Source organism: Temnothorax americanus, unplaced genomic scaffold, assembly GCF_048541705.1.
Source record: "Temnothorax americanus isolate GAGA-0224 unplaced genomic scaffold, ASM4854170v1 Scaffold60, whole genome shotgun sequence".
NCBI classification, from domain to species: Eukaryota; Metazoa; Arthropoda; class Insecta; order Hymenoptera; family Formicidae; genus Temnothorax; species Temnothorax americanus.
Genome location: NW_027509752.1, coordinates 492807 through 512961, shown reverse-complemented (window position 1 = coordinate 512961; position 20155 = coordinate 492807). Strand labels below are relative to the sequence as shown.

General features: G+C 36.7%; 1 protein-coding gene, 1 long non-coding RNA gene and 1 pseudogene across 3 annotated transcripts; 1 reads left to right on the top strand and 2 right to left on the bottom strand.

Moving 5' to 3' along the window:
* Positions 1-6920: 6920 nt before the first annotated feature.
* On the bottom strand, positions 6921-13703 carry LOC143905360 (nuclear cap-binding protein subunit 1-like; annotated as a pseudogene). Its single transcript, XR_013259177.1, has 11 exons — positions 13478-13703; positions 12296-12764; positions 11016-11510; positions 10719-10921; positions 10420-10607; positions 9571-9710; positions 8188-8423; positions 7924-8102; positions 7540-7795; positions 7291-7404; positions 6921-7166 (listed from the first exon to the last, which is right to left on the bottom strand). The product of XR_013259177.1 is annotated as a nuclear cap-binding protein subunit 1-like (transcript).
* A 164-nt stretch (positions 13704-13867) lies between these two features.
* LOC143905358 (uncharacterized) lies at positions 13868-16748 on the top strand. Its single transcript, XM_077420763.1, has 5 exons — positions 13868-14072; positions 14319-14554; positions 14785-15041; positions 15197-16330; positions 16415-16748. The coding sequence occupies exons 1-4, from the start codon at positions 14020-14022 to the stop codon at positions 15473-15475; spliced, it is 825 nt and encodes a 274-aa protein (XP_077276889.1). The 5' UTR covers positions 13868-14019; the 3' UTR covers positions 15476-16330; positions 16415-16748.
* Positions 16279-17099, bottom strand: LOC143905359 (uncharacterized). The gene is made up of 3 exons (XR_013259176.1): positions 16943-17099; positions 16723-16846; positions 16279-16609 (listed from the first exon to the last, which is right to left on the bottom strand). It is a non-coding gene; the product is annotated as an uncharacterized LOC143905359 (long non-coding RNA).
* Positions 17100-20155: the final 3056 nt, after the last annotated feature.

Sequence of the window (20155 nt, the reverse complement as noted above, 5' to 3'; positions counted from 1 at the left end):
TCTAGCTCTTACCGCTACCGTTTCTTCGTAGATCTTCTCCAGCCTCCACATCAAATTCGTCTCCTCTCCTTTTTCTTTCAAGATATCCCACATCTGTTCCCTTTCCACATTGTCGAAAGCCGCTTTCACATCCACGAACAACGCATAAACCTTGCCATCCTTATTACCTTTCTCCTTTTTCCTCTGTATTATATGGTTCAATACAAAGAGATATTGTCGTTCCTTTTCTTTTCCTAAAACCTGACTGGCTCTCCAGTAGCAAACCCAGCCTTTCTGATTCCTCTTTCAACCTTTTCCTTAATATCTCTGCATAGATTTTGTACGCCGAGCACAGCAATGATTCCTCTATAATTACCAGCCTTATTTGCATTTCCTCTTTTGTACAGTGGAACAATTATTGACGTCCTCCAATCCTTCGGTATATAACCTTCTTTCCAAATCTGTTTCAATATTTCCACCAGGCCTACCCTTACAGCGCCTCCGCCATATATCCAAGCCTCCAAGGGAATTCCATCGACACCAACTGCTTTTCCCTTTAATTTCTTTACAGCCTCCCATATTTCCTTCTCCTCCAGCTGTTTTCCAGCCTTCAGTTTTTGCCTCTCCGTTTCAATCTCATTATTTATGGCAGGTTCCTCCTCTTGCAGTATTTCCTCCCCTTTTAATAAATCCATGAAGTGGTCTCTACAAACCTCTTTACTTATATCTGCCTCCTTTTAAGTCTTCTTCTTTCTCTTCCTATTTATAAATCTCCAAACCTCCGTAGCATTTTTTAAACTCTTCAGTTCCACTTCTTCCTTCTCTCTGTTTCCTTTCAGCCAACTCCCTCAACTTTCTTTTTTCCTCCAGATATCAGTCTTCCTGCCTTACTCCTCCTCCACTTCCCTTTTCTTTCTTGAGCATTGCCTGTCCCACCAATCCTTGTATCCTAACTCATACCTTTTCATAACCAGCTTCTTTCTTATTATTGCCACCTGGATTATACCTTTGAGTTCATCCCATTTTTCCTCTATTGTACTCTGCCTATCCTTCCTCCATATAATGCTTTCCGTGTTTGCCTTATAACTTCTAATTGCATCTCCATCTCAGCAGATTTTCCATTTTGTAACTTCTCTTCCTTCCACCTCTTCATTCTCCTTTTCTCCTTTTCTTTTTCTTTCTTCTATCTTTACTGTCAGGGGTATATGGTCCGAGTCCATCCTGTCCCCTACCTTAAATTCTTTTGTTTTTACTACGTCTACGCGAGCGCTACCTCTGTAGCAACCTACAACAATCCACTCGTTTACGCGGAGTGAACTATCGTAAATCACTACAAAATTCCGTTTACGCGGAGGAATTATTGCAAGTCAGTACAGAACCAACACTCGCGCAAACATAGTATTTGTTTAACGCACCTCCGCTACAAAATACATAGTCAATTACTGTACTACCTCTTACACCTACATATGTAAATTCCCCTTCCCAGTCAGTTAACCCATTCAACATATACCATCCTTTTTCTTTAATATAATCTATCATACCCTTTCCACCATTTCCTACCATTTTATCATTGCTCCTTTTTACTCCTTCCTCTATTTTTTATTTCTCTCACCCATTTACCTATTTTCCTTGTTTCTTTCTATCTTCCAATGTCAAGTCATTTTATATAAAAATCCTACCTCCTTTCAATTTATTTTTATTTTCCATCACCCTCTTCTTATTCTTCATACTATCTAACTTCACAATCAGCACAGGCCCGCTTATTCTAACGTTCATAATTTCAGACTCTATACCAAGTCTATCCTTCAATAATTCCCTCGCCCAAACCTTCTTATCTTTCTTTATCTCATTTATATTCATTCCTTTTACCACTATATTATTTCTCCTATCCTCCCATTCTTTCTCCAACACCATCCTCCTTAATCTTTCCACCTCTATGCTACTTAACCTATCATCTGCACTTATTGATGTCCCCCTTGAGCCTTTGAAACTACTTCTCCTACTTCTATTTTCCCTGCTTTTGCTTACACTAGTCACTGTCCAATCTCCTACCTCGTTTTCTTCTTTTATATTTCCAATACCCTTCCTTGATTTTTCTAATTCCTTCTCTAAATCACCTACTTTCCCCTCAATTATATTTACTTTCTCCTCCCAAGCTTTCTCCTCTTTCTTAATATCTTTTATGCGCTTTAACCTTTCTTATTTTCTCCCACACTGCACCTTTCTCTTTCTCTTTAAATGTAACCCTCCTTTTTGACTTACCATCTAAGTCAGATTCCTTCTGCTTTACCACATATCTATTCATTCCCTCCTTACCGATACCTTCCGAGCTTCCCGCCCTTTTCGCCATCCTAACCTTTCTCCTTTGGCGGTTCCTTTCCTACTCTTTAATGCCTTTCTTATTGTTCGCTTACCTTTCCCTTCAATTGCCGTACTTCCTTATCTTACCTTCTCACTCCTACTACACCTATTCGCCTCGCCTTTACAATTATTCGTCTATTACCACTTATAACTATCTCACACGCTCAATTCGCAACCACTCTCTCACACGCCACCTAACCAAGTCCCTAATTTTTATGGTAAATCTGAAGGAGAGCTCCCTCCTCACCGATTTCGCTGAAATTAGGCTCAATCGACGCGTTTTTGCACAAAACGAACGAATCTGGCAGAAAAAAGCCCCGTTCTTCCCCGCGAAGCGAGATATTAACTGTTAAAGTTGATGACTATCAGGTTATGAGACCTGTCATACCGACGCGATGTAGCGACTGGTAGCGACCACGAACATCTCAACGCTCCAATATCTGTAACATAAATAACGAAAATCACAACTTCTATAAAGCAGGGCATACACACGTGTGTGTAGTGCCCTGCTTTAACGAAAATCACAACTTCTATAAAGCAGGGCATACACACGTGTGTGTATAGTGCCCTGCTTTAACGAAAAACAACTTCTATAAAGCAGGGCATACACACGTGTGTGTAGTAGTGCCCTGCTTTAACAAAAATCACAACTTCTATAAAGCAGGACATATACACACGTGTGTGTGCCCTGCTTCGAAAATCATTAAACAGTTAAATACTTTTAAAGCGCGTTACTAACCTACATAGGTTAGTTGACGCGCTTTAAACACTTAAATACTTTTAAAGCGTCACTAATCTATACGCCGAAAGAATATATGTGGCTGCGTTCAGCCGATACTCCGCTAGCCTAGCAATCGTGAGCAGTCGCTCGTTTCCTCTCCTTTGATCCAATGAATTAAAAAAAGAGGAAACGAGCAAAAACGAGCGACTGCTCACGATTGCTAGGCTAGCGGAGTATCGGCTGAACGACCGGAAATAAGTTGGCGCTGCAAGTTCATATTTTTTAATTTACTATAGCTCAAACGATTGCTCCCTAATTGCTCCCTCAGAATCGACAATTGCTCCCCTTTTAAGATTATTATTTTTTGAGATATTTAATAAAAACGAAAAATTTCTAATTTTTATTGAAAAACATATTTATAATAACTCTATGCAACTTTATAGGGCATAGAACGATTGCTTCTTCATTGCTCCTTATTGCTCCATCATAATTTTAATGATTTATTGCATTTTTATTAAAAAAATAACAAATTAAACATTTCAGTATCGGCCGCCTATTGTAACTATGGCTTGGCAGCGCATGCGCATGCTACCATAACTATGCGCATGCGCGATGGTATCTGTTAGAGCTTTTACGGATACCATAGCGCATGCGCGTATGGCTTCTGCTTTCTGCTCATGGCTCCTGTAATTTTATGTGCTTCCATCTTAACTATTTCTCGCTTCGCTTTATTGGGATTTTTAATTGCTCCATTCGTATAATTAATTTTGTATGATATTTTAGCAGAGAACTGTTTATTTTCTTGGAAAAATACATTTCTCACAGTCTTCTGCAAGTATATCCAACATAAAACGATTGCTTCTTAATTGCCCACCTGTCAGCATGTGCATGAGCCCTTATTGACGTTAGGCTTAGTTTCCACGCGTCGCGTCATCTGTCGTTAAAGCCTCTTGCACAATGCCAGGCAACAGGCAATAGGAACAGGGAATAGAAATCAGAAATCATGTATAAATGCAGAATAAACAGTGACACAGGCAATAGACACAGAGTTTCCGTCACGTTGGAAATTCTGTGCCTATTGCCTGTTGCCAACCAATCATAGCATTCGAATTTTTTAGGTTGTAATTAACGATTTTTTGGTTATTTCTTGTTTCTATTGCCTGTTGTCTGGCATTGTGCAAGGGGCTTAACCAATCTAAACATCCCATTACAAATAATGTAATAAAATAAGATGTTTTGATTGGTCGCGTTAGGCCCGGTCTACAATGGATGTCGGAAGTCGGAGTCGTAAGAAATTGACCAATCACAATCTATTATTCTCCTTGCGGCCGAAAAATAATGAATGGTCAATTGATTGGTCAATTTCTTACGACTCCGACTTCCGACATCCATTGTAGACCGGGCCTTATCCGTCGCGACCAATCAAAACATCCCATTTTGATCCCGTCACAAGTAATGTAATAAAATGGGATGTGTTGATTGGTTAACTTGTGATGACGCGACGCGTGACGCGCTCAGTGATAACTCGGCCTTAGTGCCCATCTACAATGACTACAATAGGTGTTTTAAGCCCTAAGGGTGCCTCCCCATGCAAGACGGAATCGCAGAAAACGGAATCTTGGAATCATTCTGATTGGTTAATCCCATAAGGCTATTGGTTAGCTTCCGTAAAAGCTCTAACAGATACCATCACGCATGCGCATAGTTATGGTAGCATGCGCATGCGCTGCCGAGCCATAGTTACAATAGGCGGCCGATACTGAAATGTTTAATTTGTTATTTTTTCAATAAAAATGCAATAAATCATTAAAATTATGATGGAGCAATAAGGAGCAATAAAGAAGCAATCATTCTATGCCCTATAAAGTTGCATAGAGTTATTATAAATATGTTTTTCAATAAAAATTAGAAATTTTTCGTTTTTATTAAATATCTCAAAAAATAATAATCTTAAAAGGGGAGCAATTGTCGATTCTGAGGGAGCAATTAGGGAGCAATCGTTTGAGCTATAGTAAATTAAAAAATATGAACTTGCAGCGCCAATTTATTTCCGGTGGCTGAACGCACCATATCATTTCGAATTATGTTAACACTTCTGACTTACCAACCAAACAGTTGTCACGTGATCGGCTGCATGCGCGTGCGGCCACTGAGCATGCGCACATGGCCGCAGGGCATGTCCGTACTCGCTACATTGCGTCGGTATGACAGGTCTCATAACCTGATAGTCGTCAACTTTAACCGTTAATATCTCGCTTCGCGCGACAGAGCGGGGCTTTTTCTGCCAGATTCGTTTGTTTTGTGCAAAAACGCGTCGATTAAGCCTAAATTCAGCGAAATTGGTGAGGAGGGAGCTCTCCTTCAGATTTACCCCAAAAACGATGAATTTAGGCTCATTTGACTATTATTACGTTTACGCGAGCGTTACTTCTGTAGTAACTTATGATAATTCGTTCGCGTAAACGGGATTTTGTAGTAACTTACGATAATTTACTCCGCGTAAACGGTTAAATTATCGTAAGTTAATACAGAAGTCACATGTAGCATGTAGTACTGTCAACGTCAACATCAGCTTGACGCTCCCTCCCTTGCCCCCGCGCCGACGCTCCACTCCTCCCTTGCCCCCGCGCCGACGCTCCAATTCCCCCACAGGGTCATTTAAGGTAGTCGTCTCGTCAGGGCATGTATTAGATAAAGTTTTCGATTTTGGATTTTATATCAAATTATATGATCAGCTTTGCAGTCGATTTTTTCTGTGGCTCCTTACCGACTATTTACTCTAGAAAATCGATCTCGAAAATCACAAATTTTGCATTACTTCATACAAACGGCCAGAAAAAGAAGGCTCTATCACGGTTTCAATCACATATTTTTCGCATTTTTCGATTAGATGAAGTGAGAAAAAACATTGCTTTTTGTACATTAGATTTCGAAGAATCCGATGCAACCATAAAATATATAGTTTACAGGAGATTTCGCTGCTAATTTTTAAGTTTATTTTAGTGAAAATGCGGTAATCGAGCAGACATTTTTTGGTCGAGGTAAGGTTGGGAAGACTTGGCAAGCCGCTGGCTAATCACTGTAGTTGCAGGTTATGAGGCTCGTCTTTCTTAGCCGAATTGGATAGTAATTGACACCCCTGTCATGCGTTTTGAAACCCTTTCTCAGTAATTGTCAAAATTCAATCGAAAAGGAGATGTAACCTCACTTGTAACCTTTCTCGACGACTCGCATGATCAGCTGATCAAAACGGAGTCAAATGAGAAAAATCACATAATTTGGAAAAAGTAACATACTTTATCACGTATGAAATTTTACACCATAATTCATAAAATTATTTTTCCCTTAGCAAAAATTGCCTGAAATATATTTCTGAACGTGAAAACCTACAAACAGTCACATGACTAGCACGTAGCGAGACGCCTACCTTAAATTCTTTCTCCTTCTGTGTGTACAGTGCGCATATAATGTAGGATTGATTCACACGTAGACGAAATTGAAATGTGGTTCTCTCTCGAAAGTCGTTCCTGCAGTTTTCGTTTACCGTGTTTCCTTCACAAGGTTCCAGTCATTCTTCCCACGAATCCCACGATTGACATGAAAACGGTTTAGAACACGTGACAAAAACTATGATTTTTGAGCACCGATCGGTATTCATCGGTAATCTGACTTGAAAGAAGAATTTGACATATTAATATTCGATATGAAACGACTGCGATTCTCTCGACGCGTCGAAATATCAATATAATTTAAAAGTATTTTAGAATTCCGAAGTTTTCAAGGTCCGCAAAATTTTAACTCTTAAAAATTGGCAGTGTCAGGACGAGGACAGTATCAGATAAGAGATGATACAAATAAAAACTCTAAAAATGTACTTTATTGTAACTTAACTTGTTAACTTAAATGTACTTTGATGCAGCTAACTTACTAGCTTATATATATAAATGTTCTCTGATATAAATACATTATTTATATATATGTATATCTTATTTTATGCTCGTAGAGAAACAAATTGATGAAACACGTCCAAAATATGAGGATCCAAGTCTGGAGTGAAAAGTAAAGTTTCCAGCGTCGAAGAATACTTTTGTACTTGCTCTTGATGCTGTAAAGTAGAATAAACGTTCTCCAATTACGACAGACAAAAATTATATATATGTATTTTTTTATTTGTTTTTCCGCATAAGTATTGAATATTATTACATAATAATAATCAATTTATAACTCACAGATAAGAAAACTTGTTGCAATCTTCCTACAGTCCATTTATACCAATGCGTGTTATAGTCAATTCCATCTGTGTCGCAGCGCACTAAATGTTCCGACAGGATCATTATAAAACGCTAAAAAAGAAGAAATTAATATATTGTCATATATAAAAATCTTACATAAAACAATTTTAGAAATTCTTTTGTATCAAGAAAAAAAAATGACATTCGTGGATTTACTTTTAACACAACTGATATGCTTTTTTATACCTGGAATATAATGAGGAATAAATTTTTCTGATCTGCTTGCGCAGCTTCTAACTTTTCCTCCATTCGTTCTACCACATCCTCCGATGGTCTCTCCCTATTTCTCTCTTTATTAGTATCCTCCTCGTCCGAAGAGGAACCTGACCTACTTTCCGCTCTTCTCAGTTTCTCCCTCGCCTCCGTCAATTCCGTACTCAATTTCGTCACATGCTTGTTCATTTTACGTATTGTCAAGTGTAGTATTTCCCAAATATATAATCTGGAAGTGAAAATTTCTTATGTTACTATTCTCTCCAACATGTACCGGGAATTGTGTTGAGATATATTTTGAAATAAAATGAATAAATTAAATATTTTATCAAGATGTAAAACAGCAGTAAAACGAACTTTGTAAACTCAGATGCCATCTCTTTGGAAAATATCCAGTTGGCGATGGCGCTACATTCAATAATACCAGTTTTTAAAAACTTGTCTGTTAGCACTACCATCATTTGGTAATGATTCTTCCACAATGCGTACATGTTTCTTAATATACATATCTGCGCTTCTTCCATTTCAGCGAGCACCTGTGTTCAAGAAATCTTCATAATGTGAAGAGCACGCATGTATATATGCATCCAAATTGTACAGCAAATTGTAACGTTCATTTACCTTGAAAACATAATAAAACTTTACTATAGCCGCAAAACTATGACTGAAACTTTTCGAACCAAGGTTCAGTAAAGTTTGTACAAAGACGTCGATTTTTAACGGATTGTAATTATTCGTCTCTTCGTTTTCTCTGGGACCAGGTAATGTATTTAATACGTTTAATGCTTCTTCCGGCGTGCATTTACGTCTTATAGAAACCACCAATTCATGTGCTGCTGATGTACCAGGAAGTGAACCTGAAATAGTTTGATAATGTATTAATACTGTTACGTATTAACAACGTTATGAATATTTTTCGTTCAATAGCTTTGCTATGTCTTATATTAATGATTCAAATAAAAAGTTTTTACTCATACTTAATCGTGGTTAAAAATAATAGATATTACATCCTCTTATATCAAAATATCAAAACAAAGTTATAGCACATATATCTCGTTAAGTCGCAAAGCAGTAGAGGAAAGTCCCCTATTATGAGATAGGCTCCTAATATGCGACAGCGAGGTTTCTGCTAAACTAATAGGCCCTATCTGTTGGTTCCACTATGAACTTATTGCCTTTAGGGTAAAACCTATTTAGTGAAAAATTCATTGTTTGATCGTGCGTGTAGTCATTGCAGAGAAAGAAATTGTGAAATTGGATGTTGTCAATGGATATGAGTCTTTAAACCTTGTTTATTATATAATTAATAAATATTTGGCAATAAGTTCTGCATGCAGCGATAGAGTAAGGTCGTATTAATAGGAAAATACGGGATATGTTGAGTTGCTCAATTGTAGAGATTAGATTTGGTGATCGTGAAACCGCAAGGCGTGGTGCTCGTAACATGAGATACTCAGGGTACTTCTGGGTTGCTGGAGTATGAAAGTTATTGTATAGTAATAAAAGAAGAGAAAATACTATATTAACGTTAAGGGAAGGTTTATACGAATTTATAAGACTGTGCTGACTGCTGACCTTGATTTGAGAGGAAAGAGTGGAGGGGGAAGATCAGGTACAATATTGAGTATAAGTAGGTTTACGATTGTTGCAAATATGCTTTTCCATTACATTTGTCTTTCAAAAACTTTAAATAAAGTTTTTTAATTGCAACATCATGTATTTTGCACTTTATTAGCGATTTCCCGGGGTTTCTCATATTAGGAGCACACTTTTGCGATTTTGCCGAAAGCTCATTTTTCACATTTTTCTAATTTTCAGCAAAATTAATATTTAAATTAAATTTTACATTTCAGTATCTTAAAGCTTATTAAATTCCCTTCAAAATGACCTACTATATTTTTCAATTCTGCCCATAGACTTCCGGCAATCACACAAAATAGATATGGTATCTCATAATTGGGTATTTTCCTCTAATATTAAAGTTCTATTACACTATATACTTACTGGCACCTTCAGATGAATATTTGTAGACGGGCTCGGGAACTGCTGGAATCAAGTCTACGTACGAGTCTGACATCATATCCCGAATCCTTTGATAATATGACAATCTAAAAATGTGAAAGTTTTGTACGTTATTTCATTTTCTTATTTTAATAATTGGAGATAGATTAATCTATTAGATAGTCGGATAAGAAGAGGGCGACACCTACACACAAAACACTAAAACAAAACACCACAAATAAGCACAACAAAAAAATAACAAAATCAACACAATACAAACAAACACACAAAAAAAATAAAACAAACACAAACAAACAACGACACACAAACAACAAAAAAAAACCACTAAAATACAACCCCACACTACACAAACAACATCACAAAAACACAAAACAACACAACATCCACACAACAATAACACAAACAAACGACCACACTCCACACACACACCACAACAACACCAAACACACACACACCACACACTACAACCAACAAACAAACACACACACACACACACACACAACACACAAAACACACCACACCACACACAACCACAACACACACACACACACAAACACACACAACACACACACACACACACACACACACACACACACACACACCACAAACAACACACACGACAACACACACACCCACACACACACACACCCACACCACACCCACCACACACAACACACACCACCACACACACACAACACACAACACACACCACACACACACACACACACACACCACACACACACAATCACACTCACACACACACACACACACATACACACACACACACATCAACACAAAAAAAACAACCTAACACAAAAACTACATCAACACTAACAAACCTCTCGTATAAATTCTGGATGTTCTACATCCGTTTCCACAGCAACAAATCCCCACTTCACCACGACCAACAGGAAATTAAATTTTAAAGGTACCACAACCACCACCAAACAAAACATCAAAGGCGTAGCCGACCATACTGTCTATACGACGAACACTCGACGAAAGCATTTCTTTTTTTTCTGTGGCTTTGCGAATAGTACCTAACATAGTAATACAATTTAAATGTATTTTCTAGTTAGTACTCCACTATAATTTATATAATAACAATACAGTATTAAATGTTTTCGAACGTTGTTAAACTGTAATTTATATTGTTAATACCTGTGGCATGGTTGAAGGCTGCAATTTGCAGAGTTCTATCAAAATTGACCCATAACTGATCTCTAAATGTTTTGGAGTGGGCAGTCTAAACAATTCACCGAATATCACTTCAACAATACAATAGTCTAAAGGAATTTTGGCTTTGAACGGGAAGTTCAGTAGTTGTGCAGCACTGTAAAATAAAAATAATTAATATTATTACATGTAATTTGGAATATTGATAGCAACAGTTATGATTTTTTTCTCTATATATAAGTATATATTACCAATCTTTTCTTTCAAAATAATAATTATTGATGATCTGTCGTAAGTGCTCTTCTATCAGGAATCGCTCAATGGCGTGACTTCCTGGCAATAATGGCCCTTCAGCAGGACAATCCGTATAATCGAACATACGAAAGACGACGGTGGGCAACGGATAGGAATAAGATTCATGGTGTGGAGGCGGTATCAAAAGTGGTAAATGATGTTGCAACGCTCCACACAGATTCGAATCAAATGCCAGATAGGGGCGTGGAATATGCTTCTCGGCCCAATTATCCTGCCTCAGTTTGCGAACTTGCGCCCACAAGCAATCTAAATACTCTTCCTGCGGATGAGGAGTGTCACTCGACCATACTCTCAACGCTGGCTGATGTTTCTTGCTTCGTTTATTCAAAAATATCTCTATCGTAACCAGTAGATGGTCTAATTCTTGTTCCTTTTTCTCATATAACTCTCTGCCAACCCACGGCAGCGTCGATAGAACGGCATAAACATACCTGTAAATTATGACATGTAATTATTAAATTTTAAGGTGGTTTATTCGCGACTATGTGAGTCAAAATAAACCTCATTTTAAAACTTCTAATTTCATACACTTTCATAGTCGACTAAATTCATTAATGAATTTCTCAAAATGATTGTATATCACAAATCGAATAAATAATCAATAATAAAAAAGAGGCGAATGAAAATAGTCCAATTTTCTTAGCGTAGTACAGAAGAGCTTCAGATGTGGCAACGTCGCAACATGCATGTAAACAAATGGTTGCACGTGTATCGTTCGGAGCAATAAACTTAGAGGTTAATTTTATTTAAGTGCAACATTTACTTTTATATCATGAACGAACAACCGCGTTTTAAAGGACGCTTTATCAAACAAAAAATGCTTGACCACAAAAAAAAAAACGCGCAGAACTATTGACAAAAAAACAAGCCGAATGGCGAAACACAGCCGAAGTGAAATACCCATGTGAAGGGCGACACGTTGTTACTCTCAAAACGCTGGGAAAGAATTTGAAATGCGGAAATCGATGTCTTTTAACTAATTTTGTGAACATTCTATACATTCTTAAGATAGGGAAAAAAGCATATTTTTAGACAATAATATCTCGGAAACTACACAGTCAATCCATTTCAAATTTAGCATGAAGATTCGTCAGTTGCTTAATTACTTTTACTGAAAAAACTGCATCGATCTGTTTTCATAGGTTATATGGACATACCACCTTAATTTACATAATTCATACAAGAAACTCCATATAGATAAAGGTTTCTCACATACCAATCACGTCTCACTTGCGGTACTCCATCCTCGTTTGCAGCATCCAGCATATTGTCAAACAACTGCATCAACGATCTGCATGATAAAACATGGCAATTTACCAAATCAGCTAGAAACCTAAGAGAATACCTAGCCACATCCCATTTGCACGCTTTTAAAGAATCCTTGAAAATTTTCACCATATGATCAACAAATTCTCCACCAAAACTGTAATTTTTCACGTTCAATAGCCCGACGAGAGTGGTGTAAATTGTGCATTTTTCTGGCATCTTAATAGCGCAGTCCGTTAAAATCCGAAGAATCTTGCTATGAAATAAACCTAGGTCGGCTTCCAATACGGAAGCCAAACCTTTCAAGTTGCTTTCCAGAGATGACGTTGACCTCTCTCCAATGCGAAGGATGAGAGATTCAAGACGATCTTCAATCTCTTGATTCTCCGAAGCCCTTCTGCGTTTCTTATATACACGATCTAAGAAAAGAATACACATTTATGTAATTTTATAAATGTAATAAGTATAAAAGTTTATTTGTACAAGCACTGCATTGATATAAAGATTTTTTTATAATAAGAAAATATATAATATATAATAAAAATATGATCTATCAACACACACACACACACATTATGTACATATGTTAACAATTTGTAATTTAATTAAATGTATGTCAAACGTTAGCCAGGTGCAAATTTATATTTAAATTTAAGTTTGTAATATTTATAAACATTATTTAAATATTATTTCAACTAAAGTATTACTTTTTTAACATTTTTCTCCAATTTTTTTTTTATATTTTCCATATATTTTTTAGATTATATAAATATAAGAAAGATATATTTAAAAAATATGTGTATCTTATATATATATATATATATATATATATATATATATACATGATAGACTAAAAATCTAATACTAAAGACTTTTTTTGCTTTCTGTACTTCTGAAAAAGATGTGTATATATACATATATGTGTGTATGTGTGTAAACGCGCACGGTTACACGTGTCAGAAATAAAAAGTACAGACATCGTCAAGTAATATTGAACTTGAATTAGATTTTTAAAAAGACGATATAAAAATAAGAGACGTTCACATATCAATGCAGCTTTCTACTTGAACATCACAAATAATCGGTGAATCGCGGCGTCAGGAGGACGGCGATAACTTTGAACCTCGCTTACCATAGCCATCATCTTCCTCGTGTACTCTTCTACGGCTCATTTTTTGCGATACAGCCGACGGCTCTCGAAAGTCGTACTCGCGATCGTTACCCTCGCACTTGTCGCGCTTTCTTTAATTCGGAGTAATCGCGAAATTTCACACGCATCAAATTCTAACCCCGTCACAGTATACCACAGTATACTGTGATCCCGTTACGCCGAACCGACAATCGAGCATCGAGACGATAACGATGAGGAGGGGATGACGCCATTTGACGATGACGATGACGATTGCGCGTTCCTTAGAACATATAGAAATGGAAGCGGAATGCCTATTGTTTTCGGAAGAAAAACATGTCCGGAGGAAGTGAGAAAGAAAATCATAGTTGCCTCTCTCTTGTGAGTGACTGCTCGAAAGTGCGCATGCGCGGTCTACATTTGTTTGGCCGGTTTGGCTCACTGAAAAATAAGGTTATGTTAGTGACATATGTTGAAACACGGTTATTTCTTAGATATTTTCTAAAACGTGTTGATCCGCGAACGTACGCCAAAATTCAAGCAAGATGATATATTGTATTTTATGCGGTAGAAAGGACAAATCGGTTTCCTATATACGGTAAGTAAAAATGTATTTAATTTATTGTCAGTTTGCGTGATTTCAGTAATCTCAGCAATAAATTTAATTATTGAACTATTTAAATTAATTAATATTAAAACTATTTTTTTTACATTTTAACTATTTAAATCTATTTTATTATATCTGTCAACAAATTTCCATCAAATAAGCACATCAGAAAGCAGTGGTTGAAATTCTGTAACAAGACCGAGAAAAATTTGTATGACTCACACAGATTGTGTACAGATCACTTCAAACCCGAGGATCTGAGGAAGCGTTCAAGGTGTATCGTTGTGCAACCAGAAGCTGTGCCTTGTATATATATATAGTTGGTGGAGGCACCTCACCTTCCACCTTCGTTGGAAATGCCAGTAAGACTGATGATGGCAATATCTGTTCCACTGGAATCACGAACAGTGATTCTTCGAATGACAACATTAACGTCGTGAATTATTCACAGTCCACAACAGCACTAACAGAGAGTGAGTCTTATTTTTGTTTGTATATCTATTTAAATGTTTTGGCGTACACCAGCAGCGAATTAAAACATATACCAAGGCGTTAATTTTTTAATAATTAAATAAGATATTTGACCAAAAAGTGTAAACTTGAAAGATGCCAAAATATTAACCTTTCATGTATACAACTTGTGTACGACTTTGATTAGTGCTTGAGGCTTTTAATAACCTATTACATACTGTTTCTGTGACAGATATTACACACACTCCTTCCAATCGAATCACAAGCTTTTGTGGTACACGCAAGAAATCTCAGGATTTTGCTAAAAAGGATATGAGTAGTATGGATGTCGATCCTGCTCATTGTACTAAAATAGGCAATTGTGAAATTTTTCTGAACAACTGCCTAACTCCCTTGAAACGGCGGAAAGATGCTCATTGCAGCAGCAAAAAAAAACGCTTAGATTTTAATGATAGTATTGATTCAACGATTGCTATTCATGAATTACCAGTAAGTATTACTTCGTTACATATATTTAATCCTAATATATCCATTAATTTATTTTATTTTTTATGATCTAAAAATTAAAAACAATAAATCCCCTGTTTTTTTTATATTGAATATAGTAAATATATATAATATATAAGTTTTACACAATCTATCAGGTCCCTGCCATTACATCAGCCATTTGTGATTCTGCTCCACCGATGATACCAGATCCACGTTATGTTGGTGATATCCGGTCACCTCATCTGGCAACACCAAGACGAGCTATGAGAGCCATGAATTTAGCGCGACGTACCATTATGCAGCAACGAAAGAAAATTGAAACATTGCAAAAAAAATTTGGTAGATGTAAGCAACGTATTTCTTCGCTAAAGGATCTGGTCTCTGATTTGAAGAAAAGAAACTACATTTCTGAAATTAATTGTAATACAGTGTAATATAAAATAAATTTACCATATTATATAAACTATACTTATTGATCTCCTCAACACTGATTCATTCATTATTATTTATTTTATGATCATTCATTATAATATATTTATTTATGCATCAATTATTTAACCCCATTATATTGATTAATTAATCTTTTATTTATTCACTTATTTATTTATTTTTCATTTATTTATGGATTTCTTATGATACTTAATTCATTAATTGATTCATTCACCGATTATTCATTCCGATTCGTTCATTTATTCGTTTATTAATTTAATCGTTTATTTACTTTTATTCATTTTTTGACTTATGCATTTCATCATTTACTTATTTATTTATTCTCTGATTTTTTCAATGAATTATTTACTTATTTATTCATTTAAAAAAACCCTTAACTGTCTTAACATGATTGATTGTGAGGTATATATATGTACACACACACACACAATGTGCTTGTATGCGTCAGTAAATGGCGCGCATGCGCACTTTCGAGCAGTCACTCACAAGAGAGAGGCAACTACGATTTTCTTTCTCACTTCCTCCGGACACATTTCAGTCTGCTATTCCGCTACCATTTCTATATGTTCTAAGGGTGCATCCCGATGGAGAAGAAATAGCGGAACGGAACAGTAACGGAAAAGAGATATGGTGGGGGGTTAACCAATCAGAGTAGTTCCGTTTCAATTCCGTTCCGTTATTTAGTGAGTGGGTTCCCCATGGCACGGAGCTGTTACGGAACGGAAAAGAAACGGAAAAATTTCTAACCTATTCTGTCGAAAGTTCGCAAATAAGTGCAGTGGATCGATCGGTTTGCAACATTTTTATTTTTGCAAATAAAGAGCAATATGTCGTCATCGGTAGGTATTATATGTGAAAATAAAATATATATGTTAAAATCCTATGCTAATTAACCGAATGTAATATATTTCATTAATTTCCAGAAATTCAAATGTGGATATGTTCAAAGCGTCCTGTTCAAAGAGCAACAGCATTAATTCCTTCCACATCAACAAGTGACAACCTCAACGTAGATGATGATCTTATTCCCATCATCAATGACAATCCTGCGTCACTGTCTCCAGTCTCTCCGGCGTTATTGCTGTTATTCTCACTCTCGACGTGTGTTTCTAAAGAATCTAAATAATAACAGATTTAGTTTTACAACAAATTTATATATCATTTACATATTCTCTAACCATTAGTTATATTGAATATATATATTGCCTCTCTTGTACACAAATATACGTACCATTTATAAAGAGATTTCGATCTTTATCCATTATTAAATTCGCATGATTTGCTAAGCAAGGATGTGAAAGTTTTCCGTCTTCATCGAACCAAACAATCCAGCGACAATATCCACATTTGAATTTCTGGAAATTAATAAAATATATCACATTAATTAGCATTAACATATTAATAACATAGGATTTTAACATATATATTTTATTTTTACATGTAATACCTACCGATGACGACATATTGCTCTTTATTTGCAAAAATAAAAATGTTGCAAACCGATCAATCCACTGCACTTATTTGCGAACTTTCGACAGAATAGGTTAGAAATTTTTCCGTTTCTTTTCCGGTCCGTAACAGCTCCGTGCCATGGGGAACCCACTCACTAAATAACGGAACGGAATTGAAACGGAACTACTCTGATTGGTTAACCCCCCACCATATCTCTTTTCCGTTACTGTTCCGTTCCGCTATTTCTTCTCCATCGGGATGCACCCTAAGTTGCGTTCAACAAAAAAGCATTTTCCAGGGTCGTGCGGTTAACCTCTATGAAGTTGGCCGGACAACTTCAACGTATCGAACTTTCATTAATTGGAATCGATTGGTGGTCGTTTGGTGGTCTTTGGTAATCTAGTCCGATCGTTTAGTGGTTAGTCGTTTTCCTGTAAAATAAAAATAAAAGAGCATCGGCAAAAAATGCCCGTTTTCGGTACCTCAATTTTTGAAACTTTTTTTTATGCCAAATGGTTACTTATGATGACCCAATAATCCCTGCAAAATTTTAAGAGGAGCATACGCCCCGTTTAAGAAATATAGGGGGTCAAAGTTGACCATTTCCAATCAAAAAATATAGCAGTTTCACATTTATACTCCAATAATAATGTCCGAAAAATTCAGCCGAAATGGTTCTTTAGATTTTTGGCTGCTGATTACGAATCTGAAGTCAGATTTTAAAAATTCAAAATGGCGGATCCAATATGGCGGACTGATTTTTCTTAAATTTATCGGATTCACTTGAAACTCGTTACTCGGGGGTTTTGGGGGTCGTTGATTGCAAATCTGAAGTCAGATTTTAAAAATTCAAAATGGCGGATCCAATATGGCGGACTGATTTTTCTTAAATTCATCGGATTCACTTGAAACTCGTTACTCGGGGGTTTTGGGGGTCGCTGATTACGAATCTGAAGTCAGATTTTAAAAGTTCAAAATGGCGGATCCAATATATCCAACAAAGGCAAGATGTAATAATCCAACCAACGAAGGCAAGATATGTAATGCATAATCCAGCCAGCAAAGGCAAGTTGTAATCGACAATCCAGCCAGCAAAGGCAAGTTGTAATAATCCAACCAACGAAGGCAAGATGTAATGCATAATCCAGCCAGCAAAGGCAAGTTGTAATAATCCAACCAACGAAGGCAAGATGTAATGCATAATCCAGCCAGCAAAGGCAAGTTGTAATAATCCAACCAACAAAGGCAAGATGTAATGCATAATCCAGCCAGCAAAGGCAAGTTATAATAATCCAACCAACGAAGGCAAGATGTAATGCATAATCCAGCCAGCAAAGGCAAGATGTAATCGACAATCCAGCCAGCAAAGGCAAGTTGTAATAATCCAACCAACGAAGGCAAGATGTAATGCATAATCCAGCCAGCAAAGGCAAGTTGTAATATTTCCAGATTTTCGAAACTGAAATTACTTTTATTTTATTACATTCGCAAGCATAAGATACAAATAAGATGGAGGATGGAATGTGTTACGGTTAGAAGAGTAACTCGCAGGCACCTTGGTTACGAACGAATGTATTTGATGTATTCTTATTCAACAGATACAGTAATAGGCTGATACGATACGTCATGCACAAGACTGATGCAATGGACTGATATAAAAAATGTAATAGCGGATCGTAACAAGGCACGCGTGCACGCGGGACGTCTCTCTCTCTCTCTCTTTCTGAGGGCGAATAGAACGGAACCGGATCTAATGAAATTAGATGGCGTATGCGTTGCCGTCTCGAGCGCTGTCGTTCCGAGCGCTGCTATCGTGCAGACCGTCCAGGGCGGCCACCTCAACACAATGGAATGTTAATGAAATGATGATCTGCTGATCGTCTTTTGTTTTCAGGGTTTCGTAACTCTAGGCCAAACTGTTTAAAACGAGACTCAGTCCGCTCGATGCTCACCGCTCCTAGGTAGAATATAGGTCCAATGTAAGGAAAAATAGGTCCATTGTAGGACAAAATAGGTTCTATGTAGATTTAATGTAGTGACAAAAAAGATTTAGTGTTGGTTAAAAGTTAGTTCACCGTTAGATTCGTGATCAGCGACCCCAAAAACCCCCGAGTAACGAGTTTCAAGTAAATCCGATGAATTTTGAAAAAATCAGTCCGCCATATTGGATCCGCCATTTTGAATTTCTCTAAACTGACTTTAATTTCGTAATCAGCGACCCCAAAAATCCCCGAGTAACAAGTTTCAAGTAAATCCGATGAATTTTGAAAAAATCAGTCCGCCATATTGGATCCGCCATTTTGAATTTCTCTAAACTGACTTCAATTTCGTAATCAGCGACCCCAAAAACCCCCGAGTAACGAGTTTCAAGTGAATCCGATGAATTTAAGAAAAATTTGTCCGCCATATTGAATCCGCCATTTTGAATTTTTAAAATCTGACTTCAGATTTGTAATCAGCAGCCAAAAATCTTAAAAGAACCATTTCGGCTGAATTTTTTGGACATTATTATTGGAGTATAAATGTGAAGCTGCTATATTTTTTGATTGGAAATGATCAACTTTGACCCCCTATATTTTTTAAACGGGGCGTATGCTTCTCTTAAAATTTTGCAGGGATTATTGGGTCATCATAAGTAACCATTTGGCATAAAAAAAAGTTTCAAAAATCAAGGTACCGAAAACGGGCATTTTTTGCAGGGGGCTTGCCGATGCTCTTTCCGGTGTGAAGTTAGCCGGACAATTTTTATTTTTCAACCAATTTAACTTTTTTATAGCTCATTCGACGCGGAATCGTTTGGTGGTCACGAATATAGTCATTAAAACGTTTGTTGGTCAATCGTTTTCCTAAGAAATAGAAAAAACCGTACTCTCACGCCATTGGTCGCATGACTCCGTGACGTTAGCTCGGTAATTTGATGACTAAACATTATTTATCAATCAAATTAATTTTCATACGGCTTAATCGACGCGGAATCTTTTGGTGGTCACGAATATAATCAGTAAAACGTTTGGTGGTCAACCGTTTTCTTAAGAAATAAATAAAACCGTACTCTCACGCCATTGGTCGTACAACTCCGTGACGTTAGCTCGGTAATTTGATGGATAAACATTATTTATCAATCAAATTGACTTTCATACGGCTCAATCGGCCGGAGCAATAACTTACTGGAGGATTCAAATCGCGTCCTTTGTAAATAATATTTATCCAAC

Bases quoted from the DNA above. Each gene is read 5' to 3' on its own strand.
- LOC143905358 (XM_077420763.1), top strand. From the start codon at position 14,020: ATGATATATTGTATTTTATGCGGTAGAAAGGACAAATCGGTTTCCTAT. The intron at 14,073-14,318 runs GTAAGTAAAAAT...GATTGTGTACAG, and splicing joins AAATCGGTTTCCTATATACG to ATCACTTCAAACCCGAGGAT. The intron at 15,042-15,196 runs GTAAGTATTACT...ACAATCTATCAG, and splicing joins TTGCTATTCATGAATTACCA to GTCCCTGCCATTACATCAGC.